This window comes from Salarias fasciatus, chromosome 23 (assembly GCF_902148845.1).
Source record: "Salarias fasciatus chromosome 23, fSalaFa1.1, whole genome shotgun sequence".
Classification (NCBI taxonomy): domain Eukaryota; kingdom Metazoa; phylum Chordata; class Actinopteri; order Blenniiformes; family Blenniidae; genus Salarias; species Salarias fasciatus.
Window position 1 is genome coordinate 33,029,136 of NC_043766.1, and position 22,788 is coordinate 33,051,923.

General features: G+C 47.4%; 1 protein-coding gene across 1 annotated transcript in view; it reads left to right on the plus strand.

Annotated features, from left to right (window-relative positions):
* LOC115381584 (1-phosphatidylinositol 4,5-bisphosphate phosphodiesterase gamma-1-like) overlaps nucleotides 1–9,067 on the plus strand; it is a 34,021-nt gene extending 24,954 nt beyond the window's left edge. The window contains exons 18-32 of the mRNA XM_030083069.1: nucleotides 796–915; nucleotides 998–1,181; nucleotides 1,437–1,514; nucleotides 3,322–3,425; nucleotides 3,496–3,592; nucleotides 3,676–3,742; nucleotides 4,004–4,170; nucleotides 5,264–5,360; nucleotides 5,435–5,659; nucleotides 6,450–6,595; nucleotides 6,767–6,881; nucleotides 6,961–7,122; nucleotides 7,349–7,437; nucleotides 8,242–8,426; nucleotides 8,630–9,067. Of these exons, the coding sequence (XP_029938929.1) occupies nucleotides 796–915; nucleotides 998–1,181; nucleotides 1,437–1,514; nucleotides 3,322–3,425; nucleotides 3,496–3,592; nucleotides 3,676–3,742; nucleotides 4,004–4,170; nucleotides 5,264–5,360; nucleotides 5,435–5,659; nucleotides 6,450–6,595; nucleotides 6,767–6,881; nucleotides 6,961–7,122; nucleotides 7,349–7,437; nucleotides 8,242–8,426; nucleotides 8,630–8,690 (1,897 nt within the window). The 3' untranslated portion in view covers nucleotides 8,691–9,067. The remainder of the gene's footprint in view (nucleotides 1–795; nucleotides 916–997; nucleotides 1,182–1,436; nucleotides 1,515–3,321; nucleotides 3,426–3,495; nucleotides 3,593–3,675; nucleotides 3,743–4,003; nucleotides 4,171–5,263; nucleotides 5,361–5,434; nucleotides 5,660–6,449; nucleotides 6,596–6,766; nucleotides 6,882–6,960; nucleotides 7,123–7,348; nucleotides 7,438–8,241; nucleotides 8,427–8,629) is intronic.
* Nucleotides 9,068–22,788: the final 13,721 nt, after the last annotated feature.

Genomic DNA, 22,788 nt, shown 5'->3' on the forward strand with positions numbered 1-22,788 from the left:
GAATGTTTTCCTCCGGAGTGCCAGGACTCCCAGTCCAGATTCTCTTCTTTGTTGCCGTTGACAGTCACTGTAATAACAATCCAACCTCACTGTCTGTGCTGATGAACTTCTGCTGATGAACTTCCGTGCACTCGCCATGCTGGTGTGTATTGTTCTCTGCAGGTGTGTGTGGTTTCATTATGAAAACAAGCAACAGCGCCCACTAGTGGCCCGACAGTGAAACTATATCGCTTTCAGCGTTTCTGTAGTTTCCGTGTAAACAGGCATTGTTTACAAAGTGTCAGCATGCATTACAGATGTGTTTTCACTTGAAACGTTGTGGCGTAAATAAGGCTAGCGATGCCTTGTAACGAACACAGAATATTTTGCTTTTCAGGTCGTCCTCTGTGTTCAGTGCCTGCTTGACCTAATGCTGGTGCTAGTTAGCTAATGCTAATGCTAAAGCAGAGAAGCTCTGCTCAGTTTTAGCATTAGCACTGTAATAAGCTGCACAGCAGTGATGAGGAAGATCATTTTAGTTCGCAAATATAAATCATAGCGTGATCGGACCTTCTGCAACCTCAGTCTTGGTCCCGTAACTTGAGGTCAGCCGGTCAGAAGCTCCTCTTAACCTCTTAAGCGCTGGTAATGCTAATGTGGCCTGTTTGTCTGTACTGTGAGTTTATTCCGCAGGCTTCAGATGTTCCCAGTTCGATAAATCATGAACTCTTTAACAGGTTGAAATCGTAGCTGATGTTCTCAGAGAAGGGAAGTTTTTTCTCTCAGCCGTGAGCCGGTGTCTCCTCCGTCCTGCAGGTGGTACCACTCCAGTCTGTCTCGCGTCCAGGCCGAGCACATGCTGATGCGCGTGCCCAGAGACGGCGCCTTCCTGGTGCGGAAACGCAGCGAGCACAGCTCCTACGCCATCTCCTTCAGGTGGGACGCCGGCGCACGCCGACGGCCGGCGGCGTGAAGCGCGGACCGTTTCTGTTGACAAGCTGTGCCTGCCTGCCTGCAGGGCGGAGGGGAAGATCAAACACTGCCGCATCCAGCAGGAGGGCCGCCTCTTCATGCTGGGCAGCTCGGCCGAGTTCGAGAGCCTGGTGGATCTGGTGAGCTACTACGAGAAGCATCCTCTGTATCGCAAGATGAGGCTTCGCTACCCCATCAACGAGGACACCCTGGACCGGATGGGCACCACGGTCAGTCCAGCGCAGCTCAAAACGTGTTAGACCCCTTAAAGTCAGGAGGCTTTGCAACCTGTCCATGATTCTTTGGCTCAAACTTTACATCTGGCCGCCTGATTGCGAATTGTCGATTAAAACAAGAGCAAAACACAAACACAGATCCTTGCATGGGTGCATTTTTTTTCTTGTTGCTGTGGTGGTGGATAATTTTTTAAATGAATATAGTAAATGAATATAAATTTAATTTCTTTTTTAATTTTCTGTCCTCAGGAGCTTGACTATGGAGCGCTGTACGAGGTCCGCACTCCTCATTTCTACGTGGAAGCCAACAAAATGCCCACCGCACGGGTGAGTGACCCTCCGAACCTTCAGGGAAGTCAGCGCAAGAAGAAGCACTCACTAGTTTGGTCAGTAAACGATCAGCTGATTCGGTGCTGTTCAGTTGAATTCCACTGAGATGTTTCAGTGTCTTTTGGTCTGGGTAGAAACAACAATATAAGTACTCATGTCGGTACATGGTATCGTTAAGTAGCGCAACCAGGGCTCTGTGACCTGCAGCTGTGGAGCCACATGTGGCTCTTCAGGCCTTCTGTAGTGGCTCCAGGAAGCTTTCACTAAATTTTAGCCACATGTTATCATCCTATTTTTGTTTCATTTATGCACAAGAGTAATTTTCATTGGACTCTTTTCTCCAGGCTAAAAAAGGATGTTAAACATTGCACAGTAACCAGAATGCCAGAAAATAGTGAAATCTGCAGAAATTGCTGAAACAGTTTAAATAACTGAAGTTATTAGGATTTGTAAAAGATGAAAAGACAAAAAAAAAAAAAAAAAAAAACATGGAAAAATGCTTAGAAAAGAGCTAAAATCGTTAAAGCAGCTAAAATGTCAAATTGTCTAGGAAATTAGTGAAACCATTAAATTCAGGTCTAAAATCAGCTGAAAGTGAAAATGTTTGCCTTCCTATATTGTAATGACATTTAGTAAATGCAGCATACGATGCTATTCTTGTATCAAATCTATGTTTGAGCTCTATTATCAGCTCTGTTGGCCTCATTTGGACGAATAGTGTTTAAAAAAGTCTCTTTTGGTCATAAAGGTTGCAGGCCCCTGAGCTGAAGGTCCCCGTCCTTTAAAAAAGTGAGATTTGTGTTTCCCCACCTCAGACTCACCTTCCTGCTGCAGATAACAGTGCAGTGTCGCTGTGCAGAGCCTTCAACACCAACAGGGCTGCAGGCCCCAGTGGAGTACCCGGCCGAGGGGTAAAACCCGGGAGCTACCCGGCAGGAGGTGGTTCAGCCAACATCAGTCCACTGTTGATATGTTGTGATGGTAGCCTGCAAGCCGGCTGACACTGAACGGAAACAAAGCTAAAGACCTAATGCTGGAGTTATGGGAGAGCTGACCAGCTTGACCCACTCTCCAATAGTCTAGTTTCAAACTTCTCGGCCGACTAGCGCCCCCTCCTGGACAGAACATGCCACTGCTTCATTTAAAGAAGAAATCCCAGCATCCCACACTGAGTCAAAACCTTGTTGGTGGCATTGGCATCAGTATAATGTCAATAGGTGCCGTTCCAATTGATTCGTTATGAGCAAGCTCACAGCGATTAAACTCCAGTATATATAGACGAGTTGAGAGGCTGGACGGTTCATTAACGTGAAGGATTAATGGCGAGTGGTTTGCACGATAATGAAACAGCAACTCTTAACGTGTTCATCTAGAAAATGTGATTTTGACTCATTTTTTGAGGGGGGGGGGTCATTTGATGTGGAAATATCATCACATCAATGCAGTTCTATTAACATGCTCAACAGCCCGTTAACTCTTATTTTTCCCTCCACAGGAAAGACGTACGGTCTTTGTGAAAATGTAGTCATTTGTTGAGTGAGATGAAATTCACCTTTCAGCAATGTGCTTTTTCAATAAGTCATTAAAGAGGAAACGTTCCTTGTAATGTACCGTTACTAAAACACAGATCCTGAAGAAATCAGAGGTAAATGTCACTTTGATCCTCTGAAGGCTGAGTGTTCCCCATAACCCCTTCTGCTTTAGAAGTCTGAAATTCATTTTAAATGTTCCCATCAGGCTTTAGATGTTTAGGGAATAACGTGACCTGAGCTCTGCCTTCTCTCGCCTCGCTGGTGTGTTTCAGTGTACGGTCAAAGCTCTGTACGACTACCGAGCTCAGAGGGAGGACGAGCTGTGCTTCCCCAAACAGGCGCTCATCGTCAACGTGGACAAGCAGGAGGGCGGCTGGTGAGTGACGCTCAGACTGAGCCTCCGCACGCCGCCCCGAACCCCGCGGCTCACCCGTCTCTGCGTTCAGGTGGCGAGGCGACTACGGTGGGAAGAAGCAGCTGTGGTTTCCTGCCAACTACGTGGAGGAGGTGCCCAGCTCTCCCACCAGGGAGCTGGACGAGGCGGTGAGCCCTCGGTCCACCGGACAGACTTCCCTTCACGCTGGTGCAACGTGTGTTACTGAACCTGTGTGTCCGTGTGGTCTCAGTCCACAGAGAACAGCCCTCTGGGTACTTTCCTCAAGGGCTTCATCGACGTGCCCACCTGCCACGTCGGTGAGCTGACAGACCTGCTCCGTGTTTTGTGATCGCTACGCTTCTAAGTGAAACTGTTTTTCTGCTTTCTTTTTTACCAATTGCATGTTAGAAAAGTGTGTTTTTAAAACAAGAAAATCTTGGGGGAAAACGTCAAAATGAATGAATGGTGTGTGTGTGTGTGTGTGTGTGTGTGTGTGTGTGTGTGTGTGTGTGTGTGTGTGTGGATCTGCTGAGCTCCGGCTCTTCTGTGACCTGCGCTCCCTCCTCTCCTCCGTCCAGTGGTGCATAAAGACGGGAAGAACTCGCGGCCGTTCGTCTTCACCATCCACTCGCAGCAGCTCTCCTCCCACCCGGTGCAGACGCTGGACGTGGCGGCCGACAGTCTGGACGACCTCAACGCCTGGGCCGGCAAGATCAGAGAGGCGGCGCAGAACGCAGACGCCCGGGTACACACACACACACACACACACACACACACACACACACGTATATATATATACACACACATATATATATATATATATATATAGATATGTATATATATGTATATATACTATATATATATATATATATATATATATATATATATATATATATATATATATTAAACCAGGGGTGTTCAACCTGTGGCTCTGCAGCCACTTGTGGTGCTTCAGCTCCTCTGTAGTGGCTCCATGAAGCTTTCAGGAGAAGCTTAGTTTGCGTACATCGCAGATTTTAACAAATGTTCTCATCACCCGGCTAAAAACAGCGAAACAAATGTGAAATAGTGGCAAGGGCCGGGAAAGATGAAATTGCTGTTTAAAAAAAGAGGACAAAGTACCTAAAGCTAATTTAGAATATAAGCAGGAAGAACTGCCAAAGGAAAATGATTGAAAATACTAATACAGCTTTTTTTTATCCAGGAAAAAGGAGGGAAAAAAGAAGAAAATGGGACAAAATGGAAAAAAAAGAAAAAAGATAAAAAGGCAAAAAAGAAAAAATTGAAAGAAAGGGGAAAAATGGAAAAGAGGAAAGTGAAAAAGAAGAAAAAGAAAAGGAAATAGTCACAAAAAATAATTTAAAAAAATGAAGAAAATGCTAGTATAGCTAAAATTGTTAAAACTGTTTGGAGATGCAGTGACTGTAAACACCTAAAGTAGCAAAATAGCCAAAAAACGTGAAAAAAATAAGGAAAAATCTCTAAGAAATCTACAAATGCATTAAAGTGTCTCTAAATTACATATAAGACACTTTATGAATGAAGCCTCGGTGTGTGTGTTTATAGCAGTTGCTTTGAGGCTGTTGTTTCTCTCTCTCGCTCTTTATTTCAGATAAGCAGCATATTTTATGGCTCCAGACGTATTTTATTTCATTTGGTATAAAAATTCACAAACGTGACTCTTTCGGTCTCAAGGTGGCAGATGATGTTCGATTCCCACAGCGGACAGCTCAGCACTGTGGCTCCCCGAGCACGACCCTTGACCCCCGCACCCCCGGTGTGATCGGTTCAGATGGTTTGGTTTACATTTGCTTCCTGCTGCGTCTCCATGGTGACAGATGCAGGAGGAGAAGCAGATGGAGAGGAGGAAGAAGATCGCGGTGGAGCTGTCGGAGCTGGTGGTGTACTGCCGGCCCGTCCCCTTCAACGAGGACAGTAAGTGGTCCGGCTTCGCCGGCGCCTCGTGACGTTCGGCGCCGCGTCTCACCTCCTTGCCTGCGATCCGGCAGAGATCGGCACGGAGCGGGCGTGCTACCGCGACATGTCCTCCTTCCCGGAGACCAAGGCGGAGAAGTTTGCCACCCGCGGCCGGGGGAAGCGCTTCCTGCAGTACAACCGGCGCCAGCTCTCCAGAGTGTATCCCCGGGGGCAGAGGCTGGACTCCTCCAACTACGACCCCATGCCCATGTGGCTGTGCGGCTCCCAGCTGGTGGCGCTCAACTTCCAGACTCCAGGTCAGCGTCCGGACGGGAGCTCTTCAAACCGCTTCACACAGCCAGAAAGAAAAAATACACATACATAAAATACGTTAAAGTCATACAAATAAAACGGGATATTAAGAAAAGGAGAGAGCCTTTAGAAGACAGGAGTCAGTTAAAGCAGGAGAATAAACAGTTAAGCTAATGCCCATGTTGTTTGGTTAGCGTCTGAAATCGGCCATAAATATTTCATCCTCTCATAAGAGAGCCAACATGTGACCATGTGTCGGCTACCTTCACACACAACACACTCTCTGTAAACATCCGACATGGAAACGATCAATATCTACGCGAAGAGGAAGAGCTTCACTGCACCTCTTTAAAAATGCGTCCAGGGTTGATTTCAAGCAGCAGTTTTCAGCTTTGTTCACTGTTCCAGAGGAGATTTCAAGGGATTGGAAACAACGTTAAAAGGGAGAATAAGCTGAAAATATTCCAAACATGCTCCTGTGTTCAACACTGAGAGAGAAACTGGGACTGGCCTTCCCGTGAGCAGCTCAGCTTTAAAAGGCTGGATGGTTCAAATCCCACGTTGGTGTTTTCTGATGTGAAACTGCTCCACTTAGGTCAGAAGATTCAGATAAAGACATTTTTGTGCAGTAAGCTGGTGACGGAGCTTTAATTGCGAAGCATCCAGCCACTGCACCCTCAGTGTGAACGTGTCTCCACGCTGCGAGGCGCCAGCGCTAACCACAGGGGGCGCCGAGCCGCATCCAGTGTGTGAGGAGGGAGGGGTCAGGCGCCTTGACTGTGAGCGTCCCTGCAGATAAGCCCATGCAGCTGAACCAGGCCTTGTTCCTGCTGGGAGGAGGCAGCGGCTTCGTCCCTCAGCCCGACGTCATGAGAGACGACGCCTTCGACCCGTTCGATAAGGACACTCTGCACGTGGAGCCGATCACCGTCCAGCTGCAGGTCAGGCTCGGTGGTCAGAGCGGCCATAAGCCGTGTGCCGGCAGTCCTCTCTGCCTGGGATCAAAAGATTCTGTCGTTTTTCTATTTCTGTGAGGAACACTCGATCAGAGCGCCCTGACCTCTGTATTGACCCCCAGTCCTCCTCGCCCCGCCCCCTCTGCCCTGCTCCAGGTGCTGGGAGCTCGCCACCTGCCTAAAAATGGCCGCAGCATCGTCTGCCCCTTCGTGGAAGTGGAAATCTGCGGCGCCGACTACGACTGCTGCAAGTGCAAGACGGACGTCGTGGGTGAGTGGACCGCCGTCCACGCCACAGACGCCGGCGTCGCGCCTCACGTTGACCGCTCTCGATCTGCCCCCCCCCCCAGCGGATAACGGTCTGAACCCCGTGTGGGTGCAGAAGCAGTTCGTCTTTGACATCCACAACCCCACCTTCTCCTTCCTGCGCTTCACCGTCTACGAGGAGGACATGTTCAGCGACCCCAACTTCCTGGCTCAGGTCACCTACCCGGTCCGCCTGCTGCGAACAGGTGAGGGCCCACATGAAATGCCCCACCCCGGCCCCCCTCCTCCTTCAGACCGCCGGCCGTCACCTTCAGGGAAAAGCAGCGCTTTTCGTTTCAGAGAGTTTTCTGGAAGTTCCTCCATTCTCAGAGGCTCCGAGCATCGCTGTCGTCTAAACAGACACTTTTCATCGTGTGTGTGTGTGTGTGTGTGTGTGTGTGTGTGTGTGTGTGTGTGTGTGTGTGTGTGCAGGCTACAGGAGCGTCCCGCTGAAGAACAGCTACAGTGAGGAGCTGGAGCTGGCAGCTCTTCTGGTCCACATAGAGATCGTCAACGCCAAGGTGAGCAACGAACGTTTCTTCACTCTCCACTGCGAGCCGAGTCCCTTCAGCTTCCTGCTGCTGCTGTTCTTTGCTGTAGTTTTCATCAGAGCTACATGTTACGTTTGTTTATTTATTTATTTTTAAGAGAAATCCTTCATTGATGTTTACAGAAGTGAATGCTAAATGTGGATCAATATGAGTGAATAGTTCTGTCTGGAATGACTGTTTCCTGGAAATGAATCTTTCTTGAGCAGATTTGTAGTTGAAATTTAGATATGATGGGATGGAAGATGCTAAGGTAGGAAAAGAAAAGAAAAACAGCGGGTAACCTAAATTCACTCATCTGATTATTAAGATGAACTGAGACAACATCGGCTAATGTCCAGAAAGCTATGCTAACATGAGTTGAGCTAAGTTAAGCTAAGATATAAAAAGCTTAAATAAGTTCACCTGACTTAATTAATCGAACACATAATGAGCCAGAACTTGGTAAGCTAACCTAACCTAGCAAGCCATGATCAGCCAGCATGACAGTTAATAGGTTAGCCTGCTGTGTGTTCGATGCTTTTATCGCTTCACACACACATTTCCCACGTTTACAAAGTAGAGAGACACATGCAGGTTGAAATAAATCAACGAAACCTCCAGAGTATTTGCGAAGACAGACTTCGTCCTCAAGCAGAGCCGCTGGTCAAGATTAGAAAATGTTTTGTTTTGTTTTTTCGCTCAGATGATGCACTGAATTGTTTTGCCAGTGGATGAAATGCTGACTGGCCTCTTTCCCTCCTCTCCCCCGTCGCCATCTTCCCGCACGCCGCGCAGGAGGAGGACGACGAGAACTTGTACACGTCCATCCAGCGGCTGCGGGACCGGACCAGCGAGCTGTCCACCCAGGTGTCCCTCCTGGAGCGCTCGGGCTCGGCGGACCTGAGCTACCAGCAGAGCCTGGAGGAGCTGCGAGCGGCTCAGGACCAGCTGAGCGAGCTGGTGGAGGCTCGGAACCGCCGGTGAGCCACGCTCCAGCCTGCCGCCACATCTGCGGCGCCTTCTAGTGGCCCAGCATGCTCGCTGCAGTTTTTTTTTTTTTTTTATGCGATTCCGCCATGTCTATGCAAACGGCCGTCGTTTGTCGTCTGAAACAAACATTTGAAATGTTATCGTGTGAACGGGATCTAACTTCAGAGCTGCATTTTTCTCGTGTGTGTTCCAGGCTGATGGAGAAGAAGAGGAGGGAGAAGCTGAGGCAGCAGGTGGCGGCGAAGCGCAGTTAATCCTCCCAACCACCGTAAGGTGTTAGAACTCCGACATGAAAACGGCGCCCAGCACGCCGTGCCCGGGGGGGAGGGGCGTGAACCCGCCAGCCGTCAGAAGAGGCGAACTCTCCGAACTCTCCGATGGCGAGACGCCATCCTCTCATAACTGGAAAACTCAGCGCGTCCTTTCACATTAAAAGACACTGAAGAAGCTCATGGACTTAAAACAGAAAACAAACAAACTTAAGCTATAAAAACAATCACACACTGGAGGCTGAAACACACGCAGAGATGAGACCAACGTCTTCTCATGTTTCTATGGAAACTGTGCTGACACGAGGTCAAAGGTCGCGTCAGTTTTTTACGCTAACGTGGCTCAAGCTTATTTCAATAGTTTACCAGTTGAATGTTTCATTTGTATGGAACATTAAATAATTTTTTTTTTGTATGGGGGGGGGGGGGGGGGGAGTGTCTGAAAAATTATGCTGAATAAAACCAAACAGACCCCACATGGCTAGCTTAGCACCGGAATGCAATGCTAACAACCATAAAAGATGCATTAGAATTCAAGCAAATGACTGTATTTCCTGGATGAACAGGCCCCATTCATAAGGCAAAGTGAAAACCAAAAAGAAAACTCGCGTTGCATTTTGGATGCTCGCAGCCACTGAAAGTGCAACTTTTTGGAAGAGCTCCAACTCTTTTCTTTCTCTGTGCCAACAGGGAAGCGCAGCTTTTATGAAACGCTGTAACTGCACATACGCAGCTCGGCTGCAGTGAGGAGTTCTGCCGATTAGCGATGCGGCCTGTGTTCGGCTCTCTCAAATTTAACAGGCCTTCTCTAATATCTCTTAATAATTCTTAATTCTCTTAATTAATACATCTTAATAATCTCTTCTCTGAATCGCATGCGGAGAACCTTTTTATCTCTTAGAAACGACCGATGCTGCACAAACGAAAACAGAAGGAGTTTTTAGTTTCTAGGACCATTCAGTGTTTTCAGCTTACCGCACTCTTTGTGCATGCAGAGGTAGTTTTATTTCATTAAAACGACACCCACTAGTGGCCAAACATGGAAACTGCATTATTTTTAGGCGTTTCCTTTTACAAAATGTTGCCATCTAAACTCAAAACGTTTTTGAAAAGGTGTATTTTCAACTGAGATGTCAGATAAGCGGGGCCAGTGTCACACTATTTTGTTGTTGGTGCTTGGCTACTTATAGAACTTATAGTGAGAAGAGATTTATTGAAAGTATCAATCTATGTCAGTGCATAAAACATTTGTCACCACTAGATGTCACTGTATGACAACAGAAAGCTGCTTCAGTAACACCGGAAAACCTCCATTGCTGCAGTGTTTGACTGACCGCAAGAAAAATAAAGCCAAAAAGAAAAAGCTCCACAGCAGAACTTAAATTTTAACATTATAGAATATAAATCACTTTGTATTTGTGCACAGGAATAGAAATGTATTCCGTGTTTTTAGGTTATCTTGTTTCTGTGGAGTTGTGTGGATAATAACACACAGTTCTTAAATCTTTCGTGGTATTTTCAATAAATTGGGCTTCTGTTCAGTAAACTGGAATTTAACAACAAAATCATGACAAACTTAAAGTATATAAAACATATTTTTCTATATTCTTGTGAAATATATGATTATTTAAATAGATGTCTTATAAACGGAAATGTAGAACTGCCAAGGTAAAGACGCTTCTGAGCTGTTTCTCATTATTATGAGAGTTTCTTATCCATATGACACTTTTACTTTTCTCCTTTTCTCATTATTGCAAAATGTTTTTCTTGTTAGTATGAGAAGAAGTTTCTCATTTATGTGACAGTTGATGCGACAGTTTTCTCTTTATATTTCACAGATTCAGATTTCCGGCACCGTAACGACAGACAGCTCAAAAATATATTTCTTTACTGCGACAATCCCTTCCTTTCCACGCTTACACACCACTTGTGACCTGTGTACGTTTATTTATCATTTCATCATTTATTGTTTAACGTTTATCATTTTAACCAGGAAAATACTGTAAGTACATTCAGTCAATTGTAAGAAGGAGCTAAATTCACCAATAGAACAGACTTGACAAAATGTGAGTCAACTCCAGCAAAAGCATGAAAACGACACGTTTATTTTAGCAAAAGGAGAGAAAATACTGCAAACTGACCTCAGACGCTCCAGCAGCTGTCTCTCATTGTGTTTCAGGCTTCAGTATGAAAAACAGGACAAAAAGGGAGAATAAAACTCAGGTTAAGCCAAAGTATGAACTGTTGTGATGTCTGGATGGGAAAAGGGAGAAAAGGGAGTGGTGGGCACAACGTAGCAAAAAAGAAAGTCTCCTCTATGTGCCTTTGTTGTTGTGCTTCGTGGAGCGTAGCGGATCTTCTCAGAAACGGACCGATTCCTCAATGACTGGAAAAGTTTCGCCCTTTAAGGGAAAACTGAAAACAAACTTGAGGAGCTCAGACCGCCATTCATGAAATGATTCCAAGACTGAAGTTTGAACTTTCCAGTGAAGACCAAGTCTTTTTGGGGTGGGGGTGTTGGTGGTGGTGATCACATGACCTGCTGGAGCTCGGAGGCTCTTCTTCGGAGATTTCACAAACTGGACCAGTGAATCCTCCCCAGGCCGCCGACAAGGTCTTTAAACACCTCTAAAAAGGGCTCAAAATGTTTCCGCACTACCTTCAGAGAGAGCAGGAGGAGGAGGAGGCAGCGCCCCTCAGATGTCACCTGCATGGGGGGGCTCAGGTGTGTCCTAACACAAAGGGCTATCACAGAACAGCCAGAAAAGCGCTCTACTTCAGGGGATCAGCTCCCACCTCTGGACTTAATCACCAGATGTGGGTCCACTGGTCTCCCAGAACCTCTGCGTGACTCCATATTGGACCGACCCACAGCCCCGCCCCTCACCCTCCTCCTCATGGCCCCTCCTGTAGCTGCCCCACCCCCTCCTCTGTATATAACTTCTTTTATTTATGGGACAGATGTGGATCCTGTTTAAATGGATGGAAGATGGTCCTGAATTAATCCTGTGTTCCTGGATCTCCCTTTAAAGTCCCCATAAAGTCCTCTCTCTCTCTCTCACTCTCTCTCTTTCTCTCTCTCTCTCTCTCTCTCTCCTCCCTTCTTCTATGCAAAGCTCATTTTCTCGGCCAATAGCCATTGTGTACGAGGCCATGTTGACTCAAGTTGTTTTTCTCTGTACCAATGATGCGAACTGTCCAGTATTATTACTCTGCATTATGAATTTTTCCTCAAGTTTCCACTTATTAAAGCTCTTTCATCTATTCCTGACTGTTCCTCCTGAGCTGTTTCCAAGCTAAATCAATCCAGTTTGATTTATAAAACCTACAGTGGTCAATAACAACACGACAACCTTCCTAGCCCTGGTATACATGTTCAGTGCAGGAGAAGTTAGTTAAACAGTGGATTCAGTGAAACTGTGTTACATGCTAAAAGATTTTAGTTCTCACACACCAGCCACGCTACATGCTGAATGTGATTAAAGTGTGACTGATACACTCATTAACAGCGAGATGGAGAGTGTGGCAGCACACAGCGAGCTCGGTCCAGAGGCTATGATACTCGCAGCGTCTTGTCTGTGCAGGCTGTTCATGGCAAAGCACAGTCTTCATATTTCACTTCCATATTGTGTATAAATGAAACTTTATATCATTTAATTAGTACATGTTTAGGAACTTGGGATCCTAAAGTAGCTGAAGGTCAGTACTCTTACTATAGTAAAATATTAAAATGGTGAAAAGTCCAATAGGTGAGGTTTGTGTCTTTAACATGTTGAGCACTGTGTGGCAGCAGTGAATCACTGATATACAGCTTTAGCTGAGTTTTTCTTTGTTTATTCATTCATTTGGTTATTTATTTATTGGTCCTGTGTCAGAATCAGCTTCATGGGCTCTTGGACTGAACGCAGGAGAAGAGGTGGAGTGACTCACAGCACCACCTACAAAGTGGTATAACAGGAATAATGAGGCTGCAGTCGGCTGCTTCGCCCGCTCAGGGATTTCAGATGGAGAAAATACAAAGAATTACGTTTTCACTCCTTTAATCTAGCGCTGTCTCATGCTAATGTGCCAAGATTGCACTTTGTTTCTATCAGAACCTGTACATATAGAGTGTAGTTGGTTAGGTAGTGGAGTTTGCATGTTTTCCAACAGACATGCATTTTCTCCAGGTTTCCTCCTACAGACCAAAGGCTTTCTTGGCGTCCGAGCATTGTTTAAACACCACACTTCATGTGAGTGTTATGTAAGTAGCTGGTGAGCGTACCAGCTCTGTTAAAATGAAGTCAGTCTGGGCCCGATTCACTGAGCTGACCGGTGAAAAGGGAAATATCAGCATATAAACGTATCACTGCTCAGTGCCCATCACTGTTTGTTTAGTCCAGAGAACCAGGACCCTGTTCCAGCCAGACGTCTCGGCTGTCCTGCCAGAAATCCTTTCTGAGGATCTTGAGCAGCAGAGGCAGAACCGGATCCAGCGAGACGAGCATCTGAACTGCTCCTCAGTGAGCAGGAGGGAAGAGAGTGACGCCATGCTGCTCTGACAGGACCTGCTGAACGCGGAGGAGGCCAGGAACCACGAGCACCCGTTCATAACTGTGGATTTGTTTTTGCTGTGGAGTTGTAATTCATATTAACTATCAACAAAGTTTTTATTGGAGCCCGGTTTGCTCTCTGCTGTTGTTAACAATATGACAAAATTGTTACATAAAACATTTTGGATCATGTATGAAAACCAGAAATCTGCAGAAGCACAACAAATTTATTGAACGACAGGTTGAAAAAATACAAAGATCAGTATTGAGTGAACTAAAATCAGCAGTCATTATTTTCAACATACTTTTATGCTGCAGTACAAAACAGTTTTTACATCTTTGCAATCGATCAACACTGGTATAACTGATTACAGTAACAATATGTTCAAAACTCAGTCGTCCTTAATAGCGATTGATCAGATGGAGCATCAGAACATCCTGGACCTCATTTCCTGCTTCTACATCTTTACCACTCCACCTGTGGCCTCCGGCGCTGCTGAATCAGGAACATCCCTCCACCGCTCAGCTGAGAAGCTGGAACCTTTTCATCCACCACTGCAGCTCAGATGTGGGTCCAGACGACAGGCCTGGTCCAGTCGTTCTTGATCGTACACAACCTCGGGAAGAAACAGCATATGTAATGAAATGACAGAAAAATAAAGATGTCATTTGGACTTTTCAATAGATATCAGAACAAGTTATCATGACTACTACTGGTACTATGAATAACACAACTAACTTCCTCAAATACTATGCAAAATATTGAAATTTAACATGATAATCTCCTCAACACCTTAAAACATCACCAGGCAAGACATTAACAGTGGTTAATGTTTCTCATTCTTTTATAATATTAATAGTTCGCTTTGTTTGTTCCAGCCTGCTTGTAGCTTAATGAGTGGTTGATGTAGGGAACGGTGATGTGAACCTGGATCCCTCTAATGGAACAGAAATGCAAATCATTGAAGATGGGCTATTAATTTAATTGTTAAATTCTTATTATTTTGCTGTGTTTTTCGTGCGCACTAAAAGGATTTTCAACCGTGGGTCTGAAATTTGATCTCGGCATTTAAAACTCCTCTGAGCTGCTGACAACAGGACAGAACAGAAATGCACGTCTCCTCACAGCTCTTAACTTAACTTCTCATCTTCGCCTTGATTCCGCTGAAGGGCCTCCCAGACTCTTCAGTACTTTTCTTTCACCTTATTTCTCACTGCTTTTAACATTTTATGATTCTCCTCTTACAACGAAAAGTGACAAAACAGCTACAAGAAACATGACAGCCTCTGTGTCCTTCGTTAAGCTTGTTTACGTCAACTGAGCAGCAAATGTTTAGCGTCTGATTTCCCCGCCCACTGAGAACAGCATCCATGGACACAAACAAGGCGGTGGAAATGCAACCAAACCAGTCGAGTCGAGTCAAGTACAGTGGGGTTGAGTCGAGTCTAGTAGAGTAGGGTAGGTGGAAACACGCCATAAGGGAGCGCCTAACCACCCTACGGCGGAAGCTCATTGCAGCTGCTTTTATCCGGGATCTTGCCCTTTCAGTCATGACCCAAAGCTCATGACCATAGGTCAAGGTGAAGTGGTCGGGCGAACTCCCACAAGCCCTTGAGCCCCTATGGAGGGTACAGAGCTGGTCCAGTGTTCCACGACCAGGACGAAAACCGCTTTGTTCCTCCTGGATCCGAGGTTTGGCTATCGGTCGAATCCTCCTCTCTAGTACCCTGGAATAGACTTTCCCAGGGAGGCTGAGGAGTGTGATCCCCCTATAGTTGGAGCACACCCTCCGGTCCCCCTTTTTAAACAGGGGGACCACCACCCCAGTCTGCCAATCCAGAGGCACCGTCCCCGACCGCCATGCGATGTTGCAGAGACGTGTCAACCAAGACAGTCCCTGCACATCCAGAGACTTAAGGTACTCGGGGCGAATTGAAGAGGTCCTCAAAGTATTCCGTCCACCGTCCAGTTGAGGTCAGCAGCTCCTCCTCCACTGTAAATTGGCAGAGACCTGCTTTCCCCTCCTGAGGCGCCGGACGGTTTGCCAGAATTTCTTCGAGGTCGACCGATAGTCCTCCCCCATGGCCTCCCCAAACTCCTCCCAGACCCGAGTTTTTGCCTCCACAACCACTCGGTCTGCAGTTCGCTTGGCCTGCCGGTACCTGTCAGCTGCTTCTGGAGTCCCATGAGCCAACAAGGCTCGATAGGACTCCTTCTTCAACTTGACGGCAGCCCTTACTTCTGGTGTCCACCACCGGGTTCGGGGGTTGCCGCCACGACAGGTACCGGAGACCTTATGACCACAGCTCCAAGCAGCTACTTCGACAATGGAGGTAGAGAACATGGTCCACTCGGACTCAATGTCTCCAGCCTCCCTCAAGATATAAGAGAAGCTCTCCCAGAGGTGGGAGTTGGTAGTCCAGGAGAGCTGGGAGAGCAAATTCTTTTAATGTAGAAAATAGCTTTTTTAAAAGTGCTGTGTGCATTTTAAAGTGCTTTGTAGATGAGAAAAAAAGTGTTCAGTGTGAAGTGCAGTGTTGTTTTACCTGTAACGAACATCTGTTCTTACAGAAGTATTGACATGACTTGTAAAATTAAGGAGGAGAAATCTTTTCTTTTTTAAAGCTTAAAGAACAGCAGTATTCACAAATCTGTTTACAAATTGTGTTGAATACTGAGTGTCTCCTACAAGCTTCCATTCTGGACGATGTCGAGGTGAAGATCTTCAGTCCGTCTCCACGGTGCCACTCTTCCCGAGGCTTCCCCTCCAATCACGCCTCGATCCCACAGAGCCTTTTTAGATCCGAAAATCAAGGTGTGCAATAAGGACCTGACAATTTCTGGCTTTTAGTGTATGAATTTATTACAGCAAGACGTTGTTTCCCTGACACAGAATTCTGGTCCTTGAGTCCCTGGTCTACCCAACAGTAGCGTCCAGTTGGCAAAAGACAATGTCTAATCAGTGTGTGTATGATCCCTCGCTCGCAGGCGGGGTTCTTGAGCTGTGGCTTTGAGTAGTTTTCCATGGTCCGTCCCGTCATGCCATTCTCACTCTGACTGGGTCGGTCAGTCCCAGCTTCTGCATCTCAGGCTCCGGCATTCTGTCCTTCACTCCTCCGGATGTTACCTGCAAGAGCTCAGATAAGAACACTCCCCGGGACTTTGTGTGCTCTTCTCAGGGTTATGATTACAGTTTATCAAAGTCTACACAAGCAGTTGTACAAGCAAAGTTATATGCATCCATATTATAGTACTTTTCCCTTTGAATATCATATGTAAGCAAGCAAGCAAGCCTTAGAATAAGAATATTAGAAATAAAATGCATTCTCACAATGACAACAATAATAGATCAACAAAAAGTGATCTGCTTCAGAGAGACATGCTGTGAGTTGGCATGTTACCGGAAGATATAGTCTACAGAAGGGGAGCAAAGTTCTGTCCATGTTATTGACAAACATGTGAGACTCAACATCTTCACAGTCCGGAACAGTCAGTATTAAACACAGCTTCAAGAATACTGCACCTTATATGATCACAAAGCTGCAAAAACAGCATTCTGAAGATAAAATTAAGCAGCTGGAACATGTAATCGAGGTCCGTGTTATTGTAGGTAATTCTACATTACAGGTGTTCTTGTTCTACTGACTGAGTTTAAGTTTTGCACTTCTTATGCTCCTTATTGTGACGACAAACTGTGGTCTGTTTCTTTGGGTTCCAGCTCCTTGTTGTCAATCACAGCTGGTGTGACTGTACTCTCGGACGGTCCAGGCCTTGCCTGAACACTGTCGCTGGCCGGGGCCATCTCTCTGTCGTTTTCCTCACTTTCGCCTCCCTCTTGCTCCCTCTGATTCTCGCCAGGGTGTCCCTGAAGGTGGTAAAATGTACGAGGGGGTACCGTAAAGAAACCAGACTGTGTTTATAAAATCAAAACAAGAATGATTTCAGAGTTTTGGTTGTTCAATCTCGCATGCAATCTACAGCATGCTCTTGTGCAGATCTCTGCAAATTATTGTCTCACAAAGTTACACAGGGAAAGCACAAACAGCGCTGACGTCAACACAGCGGGACCCCCTTCTTCGGAAAAGCACAAAATGGCGGAACACATCACTACACGCGATCAGCGCGCAAGCATCAGATTTTGTTTTCTGATGGGAAAATCAGCGTCAGAAACACTCACCATGGTCCAGGAGGCGTATAAAGATGGTGTCCTGGGGACAACGCAGGTTTTTGAATAGTATGGGTGCTTTAAAAGGGGCGAAATGTCCATTGAAGACCAGCCCAGCTCCGGACGACCCGCATCCTCACGCACGCAGGGAAAGATCTGCGAGGTAGAAGCCGTGGCCTTGGCTGACAGGCGAAGGATGATCGGGGAGGTGTCCACCTTGACGGGGGTTCCGTGGAGTTCCTGTCAGGAGATCCTGTCCCAGGATTTGGGCTTGCGGCGGGTCGCAGTGAAGATGGTTCCGCGCGTCCTCACTCCGGAGCAGAAAGCGGCCCGCGTGGATGTGTGCCGGGAAATCCTCCAGCACATCGAAGAGGATCCTGGCCTGCTGGACAAAGTCATCACGGCAGATTAGACCTGGCGTCACGCCTACGATCCTGACATGAAGCAGCAGTCGAGCCAGCGGCGACACCCGGACTCCCCTCGGCCAAACACAGCGCGCCAGTCCCGGTCAGCGGTAAAAGCCATGCTGATCTGCTGTTTCGATGAGAAAGGGGTCGTCCACAGCGAGTTTGTGCCGCCTGGCAGTCTGTTAACCAGGACCACTACATCCAGGTCCTGAGGCGCTCCGAGAAGCAGTGAGGCAGAAGCATCCGGAGCTTTGGCGGATGGCGAGTGGTGGCTGCACCATGATAACACGGCGGCGCACCGGGCCCTGCGCATAATGCAGTTCCTGGTGAAAAACGGGATGATCATGCTGCCTCATCCATCCTATTCGCCGGACTTAACCCCCTGTGACTTTTTTCTTTTCCCAAGAATGAAGAAAGAGCTGAAGGGGCGGAGATTTGAGGACGTGGAGGAGGTAAAAAAAAAAAATCGAAAGATGCACTGCACGGCATCCTTACGCACGAGTTTTCAAACGCCTTTGAAAGCTGGGAAACACAGATGCAACGGTGTATTCAAACCAGCGGGGATTACTGTGAAGGTGACAGCTTTGAATAATTGTTCGAATAAAACAAATGAAACATTATGACCAGTGTCTGGTTTTTTTTTTCGGTTCTCCCTCGTATATTATGGTCAAAAATCCTTATTTGTGTGCACAGCGCTCAAAGGCTTTGTCCTAGAGAAAAAAAATGAACCTCCAAAGCATACGTTTATTCAATTTAGGAAGAACATCCCCTTTGCAGCTCAGTCTGAGCAGCTTCATCTCTGAAAAGGGAACTTCCTTTAATGACGTGAGATGCAGTGAATGACCAGACCAGAGGACTGATGTGAGCTTTTTGTGAATAAATAAGAACACACAATGTCAATGATTTGGAAGTGGTTCGGCTACATGAAAAAAGTGACGACGCAAAGACAAATCTGGCCTGTGAAATATGTCATTGGCTGGAGCAGGACTGGAAATTCGACAAAAGTTGTCCATCACTTGAAAAAGTGGCATGACAGCGAGGACCCCGAGAGGATGAAGCTACAGGAAAAGCCCACAGAAAGTCCAACGAGTGTTTCTCAATGCCCGAGCACCTCTGCTCCAGTGGCCAGGGTTAGCAGAGCACCGAATAAACTATCACCAGCAGTGGCGTCTTTCTCCACTGTAACCCCCATAACCGACGCAGTGTCATATATATTGAGCATGCGCCAACTGCGGTGGCAGCAAGTCCGAGCGGCGCTAGTGTTTTTGTGTTTTTGGTGGTTGTTCTGTTTTGGAATGTGCTGGTACAAGTACTCGAGGGATGAACTCCTTGAGCTTAGGCGCACATCGAGGGGAATCAAGCATCCGATCCCGCGCGAGATCAAGAAGCCCTTCCGAGGATGCCGAGCCGGCGCTAGACTAAAAGCTAAGAGGTGGAGGTACAAGCCCTTTGTGCCATCTATTATAATGGATAACGTAAACTCTATGCCCAACAAGCGCGATGAGCTGGAAGCCCTGATGAAGTGCGAGAGTGCTTACCGGGAAGTTTCATTATATCTGCTCACGGAGACCTGGATGAATGAGACCCTGCCAGACTCTGCTGTTAGCATCCCCGGCTTCACACTCGTTCGAGCGGACAGAGCGGCGGAATCCTGCGGGAAAGCGAGGGGTGGAGGACTTGCCGCGCTGGTCAACAACAAGTGGTGCCATCCCGGTCACATCACGGTGAAAGATAAAATCTGTACCCGTGATGTTGAGCTCCTGGCGGTCGGATTAAGATCATATTATCTCCCGAGGGAGATCCACCTGGTCGCCGCCATTATTGTTTACATCCCGCCGCGTGCGGATGCGACGTCAGCGTGTGACGTCATCCAGGAGGCGGTGTCCAGGATCCAGTCCTCACATCCAGAGGCGCTCATCATTATTTCAGGGGACTTCAACCATGTTGATGTGAGCCCTCATTTAGGCGGCTTCACTCAATATGTGCAGTGTCCAACCAGACATAACAACACTCTGGACCTGTGTTACGTGAACGTAAAATCTGCCTACTCTATCGTGCCTCTGCCTTCCCTTTAGAAAGTCCGACCACAATCTCATACACCTCAGACCAGCATACAAACCATCTGTGATGAGACTGCCTACAATCAGGAGGTCTTTCAGGCAGTGGACCCCCGAAGCAACCGGCAGGCTGAGGGACTGTTTTGAATCCACAGATTGGAATCTGCTTGTGGATTCAGACATGGACAATGACATCAATGAGAGCGTGGTCTGTGTCACAGACTACATAAATTTCTGCACGGATGTGGTAGTGCCCCTGAAAACTGTGCGCTGCTTCCCAAACAACAAGCCGTGGATCAGAAGTGACACAAAACATCTGCTGAACTGTAAAAAGGAGGCTTTTAAGTCTGGTGACCGGCAGAGAATGAGGACTGCTCAACATAACCTGAGGAGGGCCATGAGACGGGCCAGGAGGGAGTACAAAGCAGGACTTGAGAGGAAGCTGCAGGATAAGAGCTCCCGAGAGGTCTGGAAGGGCATGAGAACCATTACTGGTTTCAAGGAGAGGGGATGTGTAGCTCCTGGTGATGTGGACATGGCGGATGAGTTCAACCGTTTTTACAACCGGTTTGACTCTGCACAAACGCATGCACACACCAACGGATGTCCACCCAGCGGCCACTCCACCTCAGCTGCGGTGACCTGCTCCTCCTCACCACCCAGCGGCTGCTCCACCTCTGCGGCTGTCACCTGCTCCTCTTCTCCACCCAGCGGCTGCTCCACCTCTGCTGCTGCGACCTGCTCCTCCTCTCCACCCAGCGGCTGCTCCACCTCTGCTGACACGCCGGCCTTCACTGTGGAGGAGGTGCATGTGGAGCTGAGGAGGCTCCATGGACGGAAAGCTGCGGGTCCTGATGGGATATCACCACGGCTGCTGAGGGAGTGTGCGCAGAGTTGGCTGTGCCTCTCCAAACTATCTTCAATTGGAGTCTTCAGACTGGATGTGTCCCTGCGTTGTGGAAGACCTCATGCCTTGTCCCAGTGCCCAAGGTGGCAAGGCCTGCAGGGATGAAGGACTACAGACCAGTGGCCCTAACATCCGTGGTAATGAAGACTTTTGAGAGGCTGCTGCTCCGGCTGCTCAAACCTCAAGTGGAGGGGGCGCTGGACCCCCTTCAGTTCACCTATCAGGACGGCATGGGAGTGGACGATGCAGTCTTGTTTATGGTCCATCGGGCACTCTCCTTTCTGGAGGGAGCTGGAGGCTATGTGAGGTTGATGTTTTTCGACTTTACAAGCGCCTTTGACACCATCCAGCCTCAGCTACTGAAGGGGAAGCTTGAGAGGATGGGAGTGGATCCTCTCTTTGTTCGCTGGATCCACAACTACCTGACTCTGAGGTCACAATACGTCCGGCTCGGGGGGGTCGTATCTGGGACCCTGATGAGCAACACTGGTGCACCGCAGGGGACTGTAATATCTCCCTTTCTCTTCACACTGTACACTGCTGACTTTGCTCATAGATCTGCTGCATGTCATGTGCAGAAGTATTCAGATGACACTGCAATTGTCGCATGTGTGAAGGGTAGGGATGAAAAAGAGTACAGGGAGCTCATCGCGGGATTCACCACCTGGAGCAGGGACAATGGTCTTATTCTGAACACCTCTAAGACGAAGGAGATGATCATTGACTTTGGCAGGAAGCCCTCTCATCAACCTGTCATCATCAACGGAGAGAGTATTGAGGTTGTTCACACCTACAAATACTTGGGTGTGCACCTTGACCACAAACTGGACTGGTCAGAGCAGGCCCGGGCCCTGTATAAGAAAGGACAGAGCAGGCTGTTTTTTTCTGAGAAGACTTAAGTCCTTTGACGTGTGTGGTGACATGCTGTACATTTTCTACCAGTCTGTTGTTGCAAGTGCTGTTTTCTTTGGGGTTGACTGTTGGGGTGGCAGTATGACAAAAAGAGACAGCAATCGGCTGGACAGACTGATAGGGAAGTGTGCATCTGTGATGGGGAGGAAGGTGGACTCGGTTGGAGCAGTCTTGGAGAGGAGGATGAGGGCCCTAATGCAGGGTATCTTGAGGAACCCCAAACATCCACTGCACGACACAGTCGCAGCTCAGAAGAATGGCCGGAGTAACAGGCTCCTGTCATTGCGCTGCAGAACCGAGCGCTTCAAGAGGTCATTCATCCCCTCAGCAATCAGGCTGTTCAACAGATGTGCCTGAGTCAAACCGAGTACATCAGCACTATTTTATTGTACTTTTGTTATTTATTTGCGTGCATATGATTTGTGTGTGCTGCTGGACATCTGAATTTCTCCCTTTGGGAGATTAATAAAGTTTTATCTATCTATCTATCTATCTATCTATCTATCTATCTATCTATCTATCTATCTATCTATCTATCTATCATGCTGTCTGGAGAAGATATGATGCCCATGACCACCGTGGAGAAACACGGGTTCAGGAAACTGAAGCGCTCGACTGCAGGTACAGGCTCCCAGGCAGGAATTGATTTCTCAAACTGCTCTGGCCCAGCTTTAGGAAGAGTGTCATGGGAAGCCTGAGCCTGCACTGAGCGATGTTAAACATCTTGCCGCTACCGCCGACCACTGGTCCAGCCGAACCTCGGAACCAAACTAGTGAATCACCATCCATTGTATTGACGAGGAGCGGGCACTTCAAAGCAAATGCTTGCAAACAGCACACTGTCCGGAGGACCACACTGCAGAAACACTCAGCCAAGAGCTGGACGATGCTGTGAAATAAACGGTGGAGTGGACGTGTCATTTGTACACGCGCCACAACCTCCTTATCTCCAGCAGCCATCAAGTGCCCTTGTTTGACCGGCAAAGGGGGTCACTACAGAACTTATTAAACTTAAATAGTACCCTTACTGATTTTACAGTGCACATTGTAAGAGCCATTATTGGGTAATGTGTTTCATTTTTATTTTTGTTTATTTGTTGTT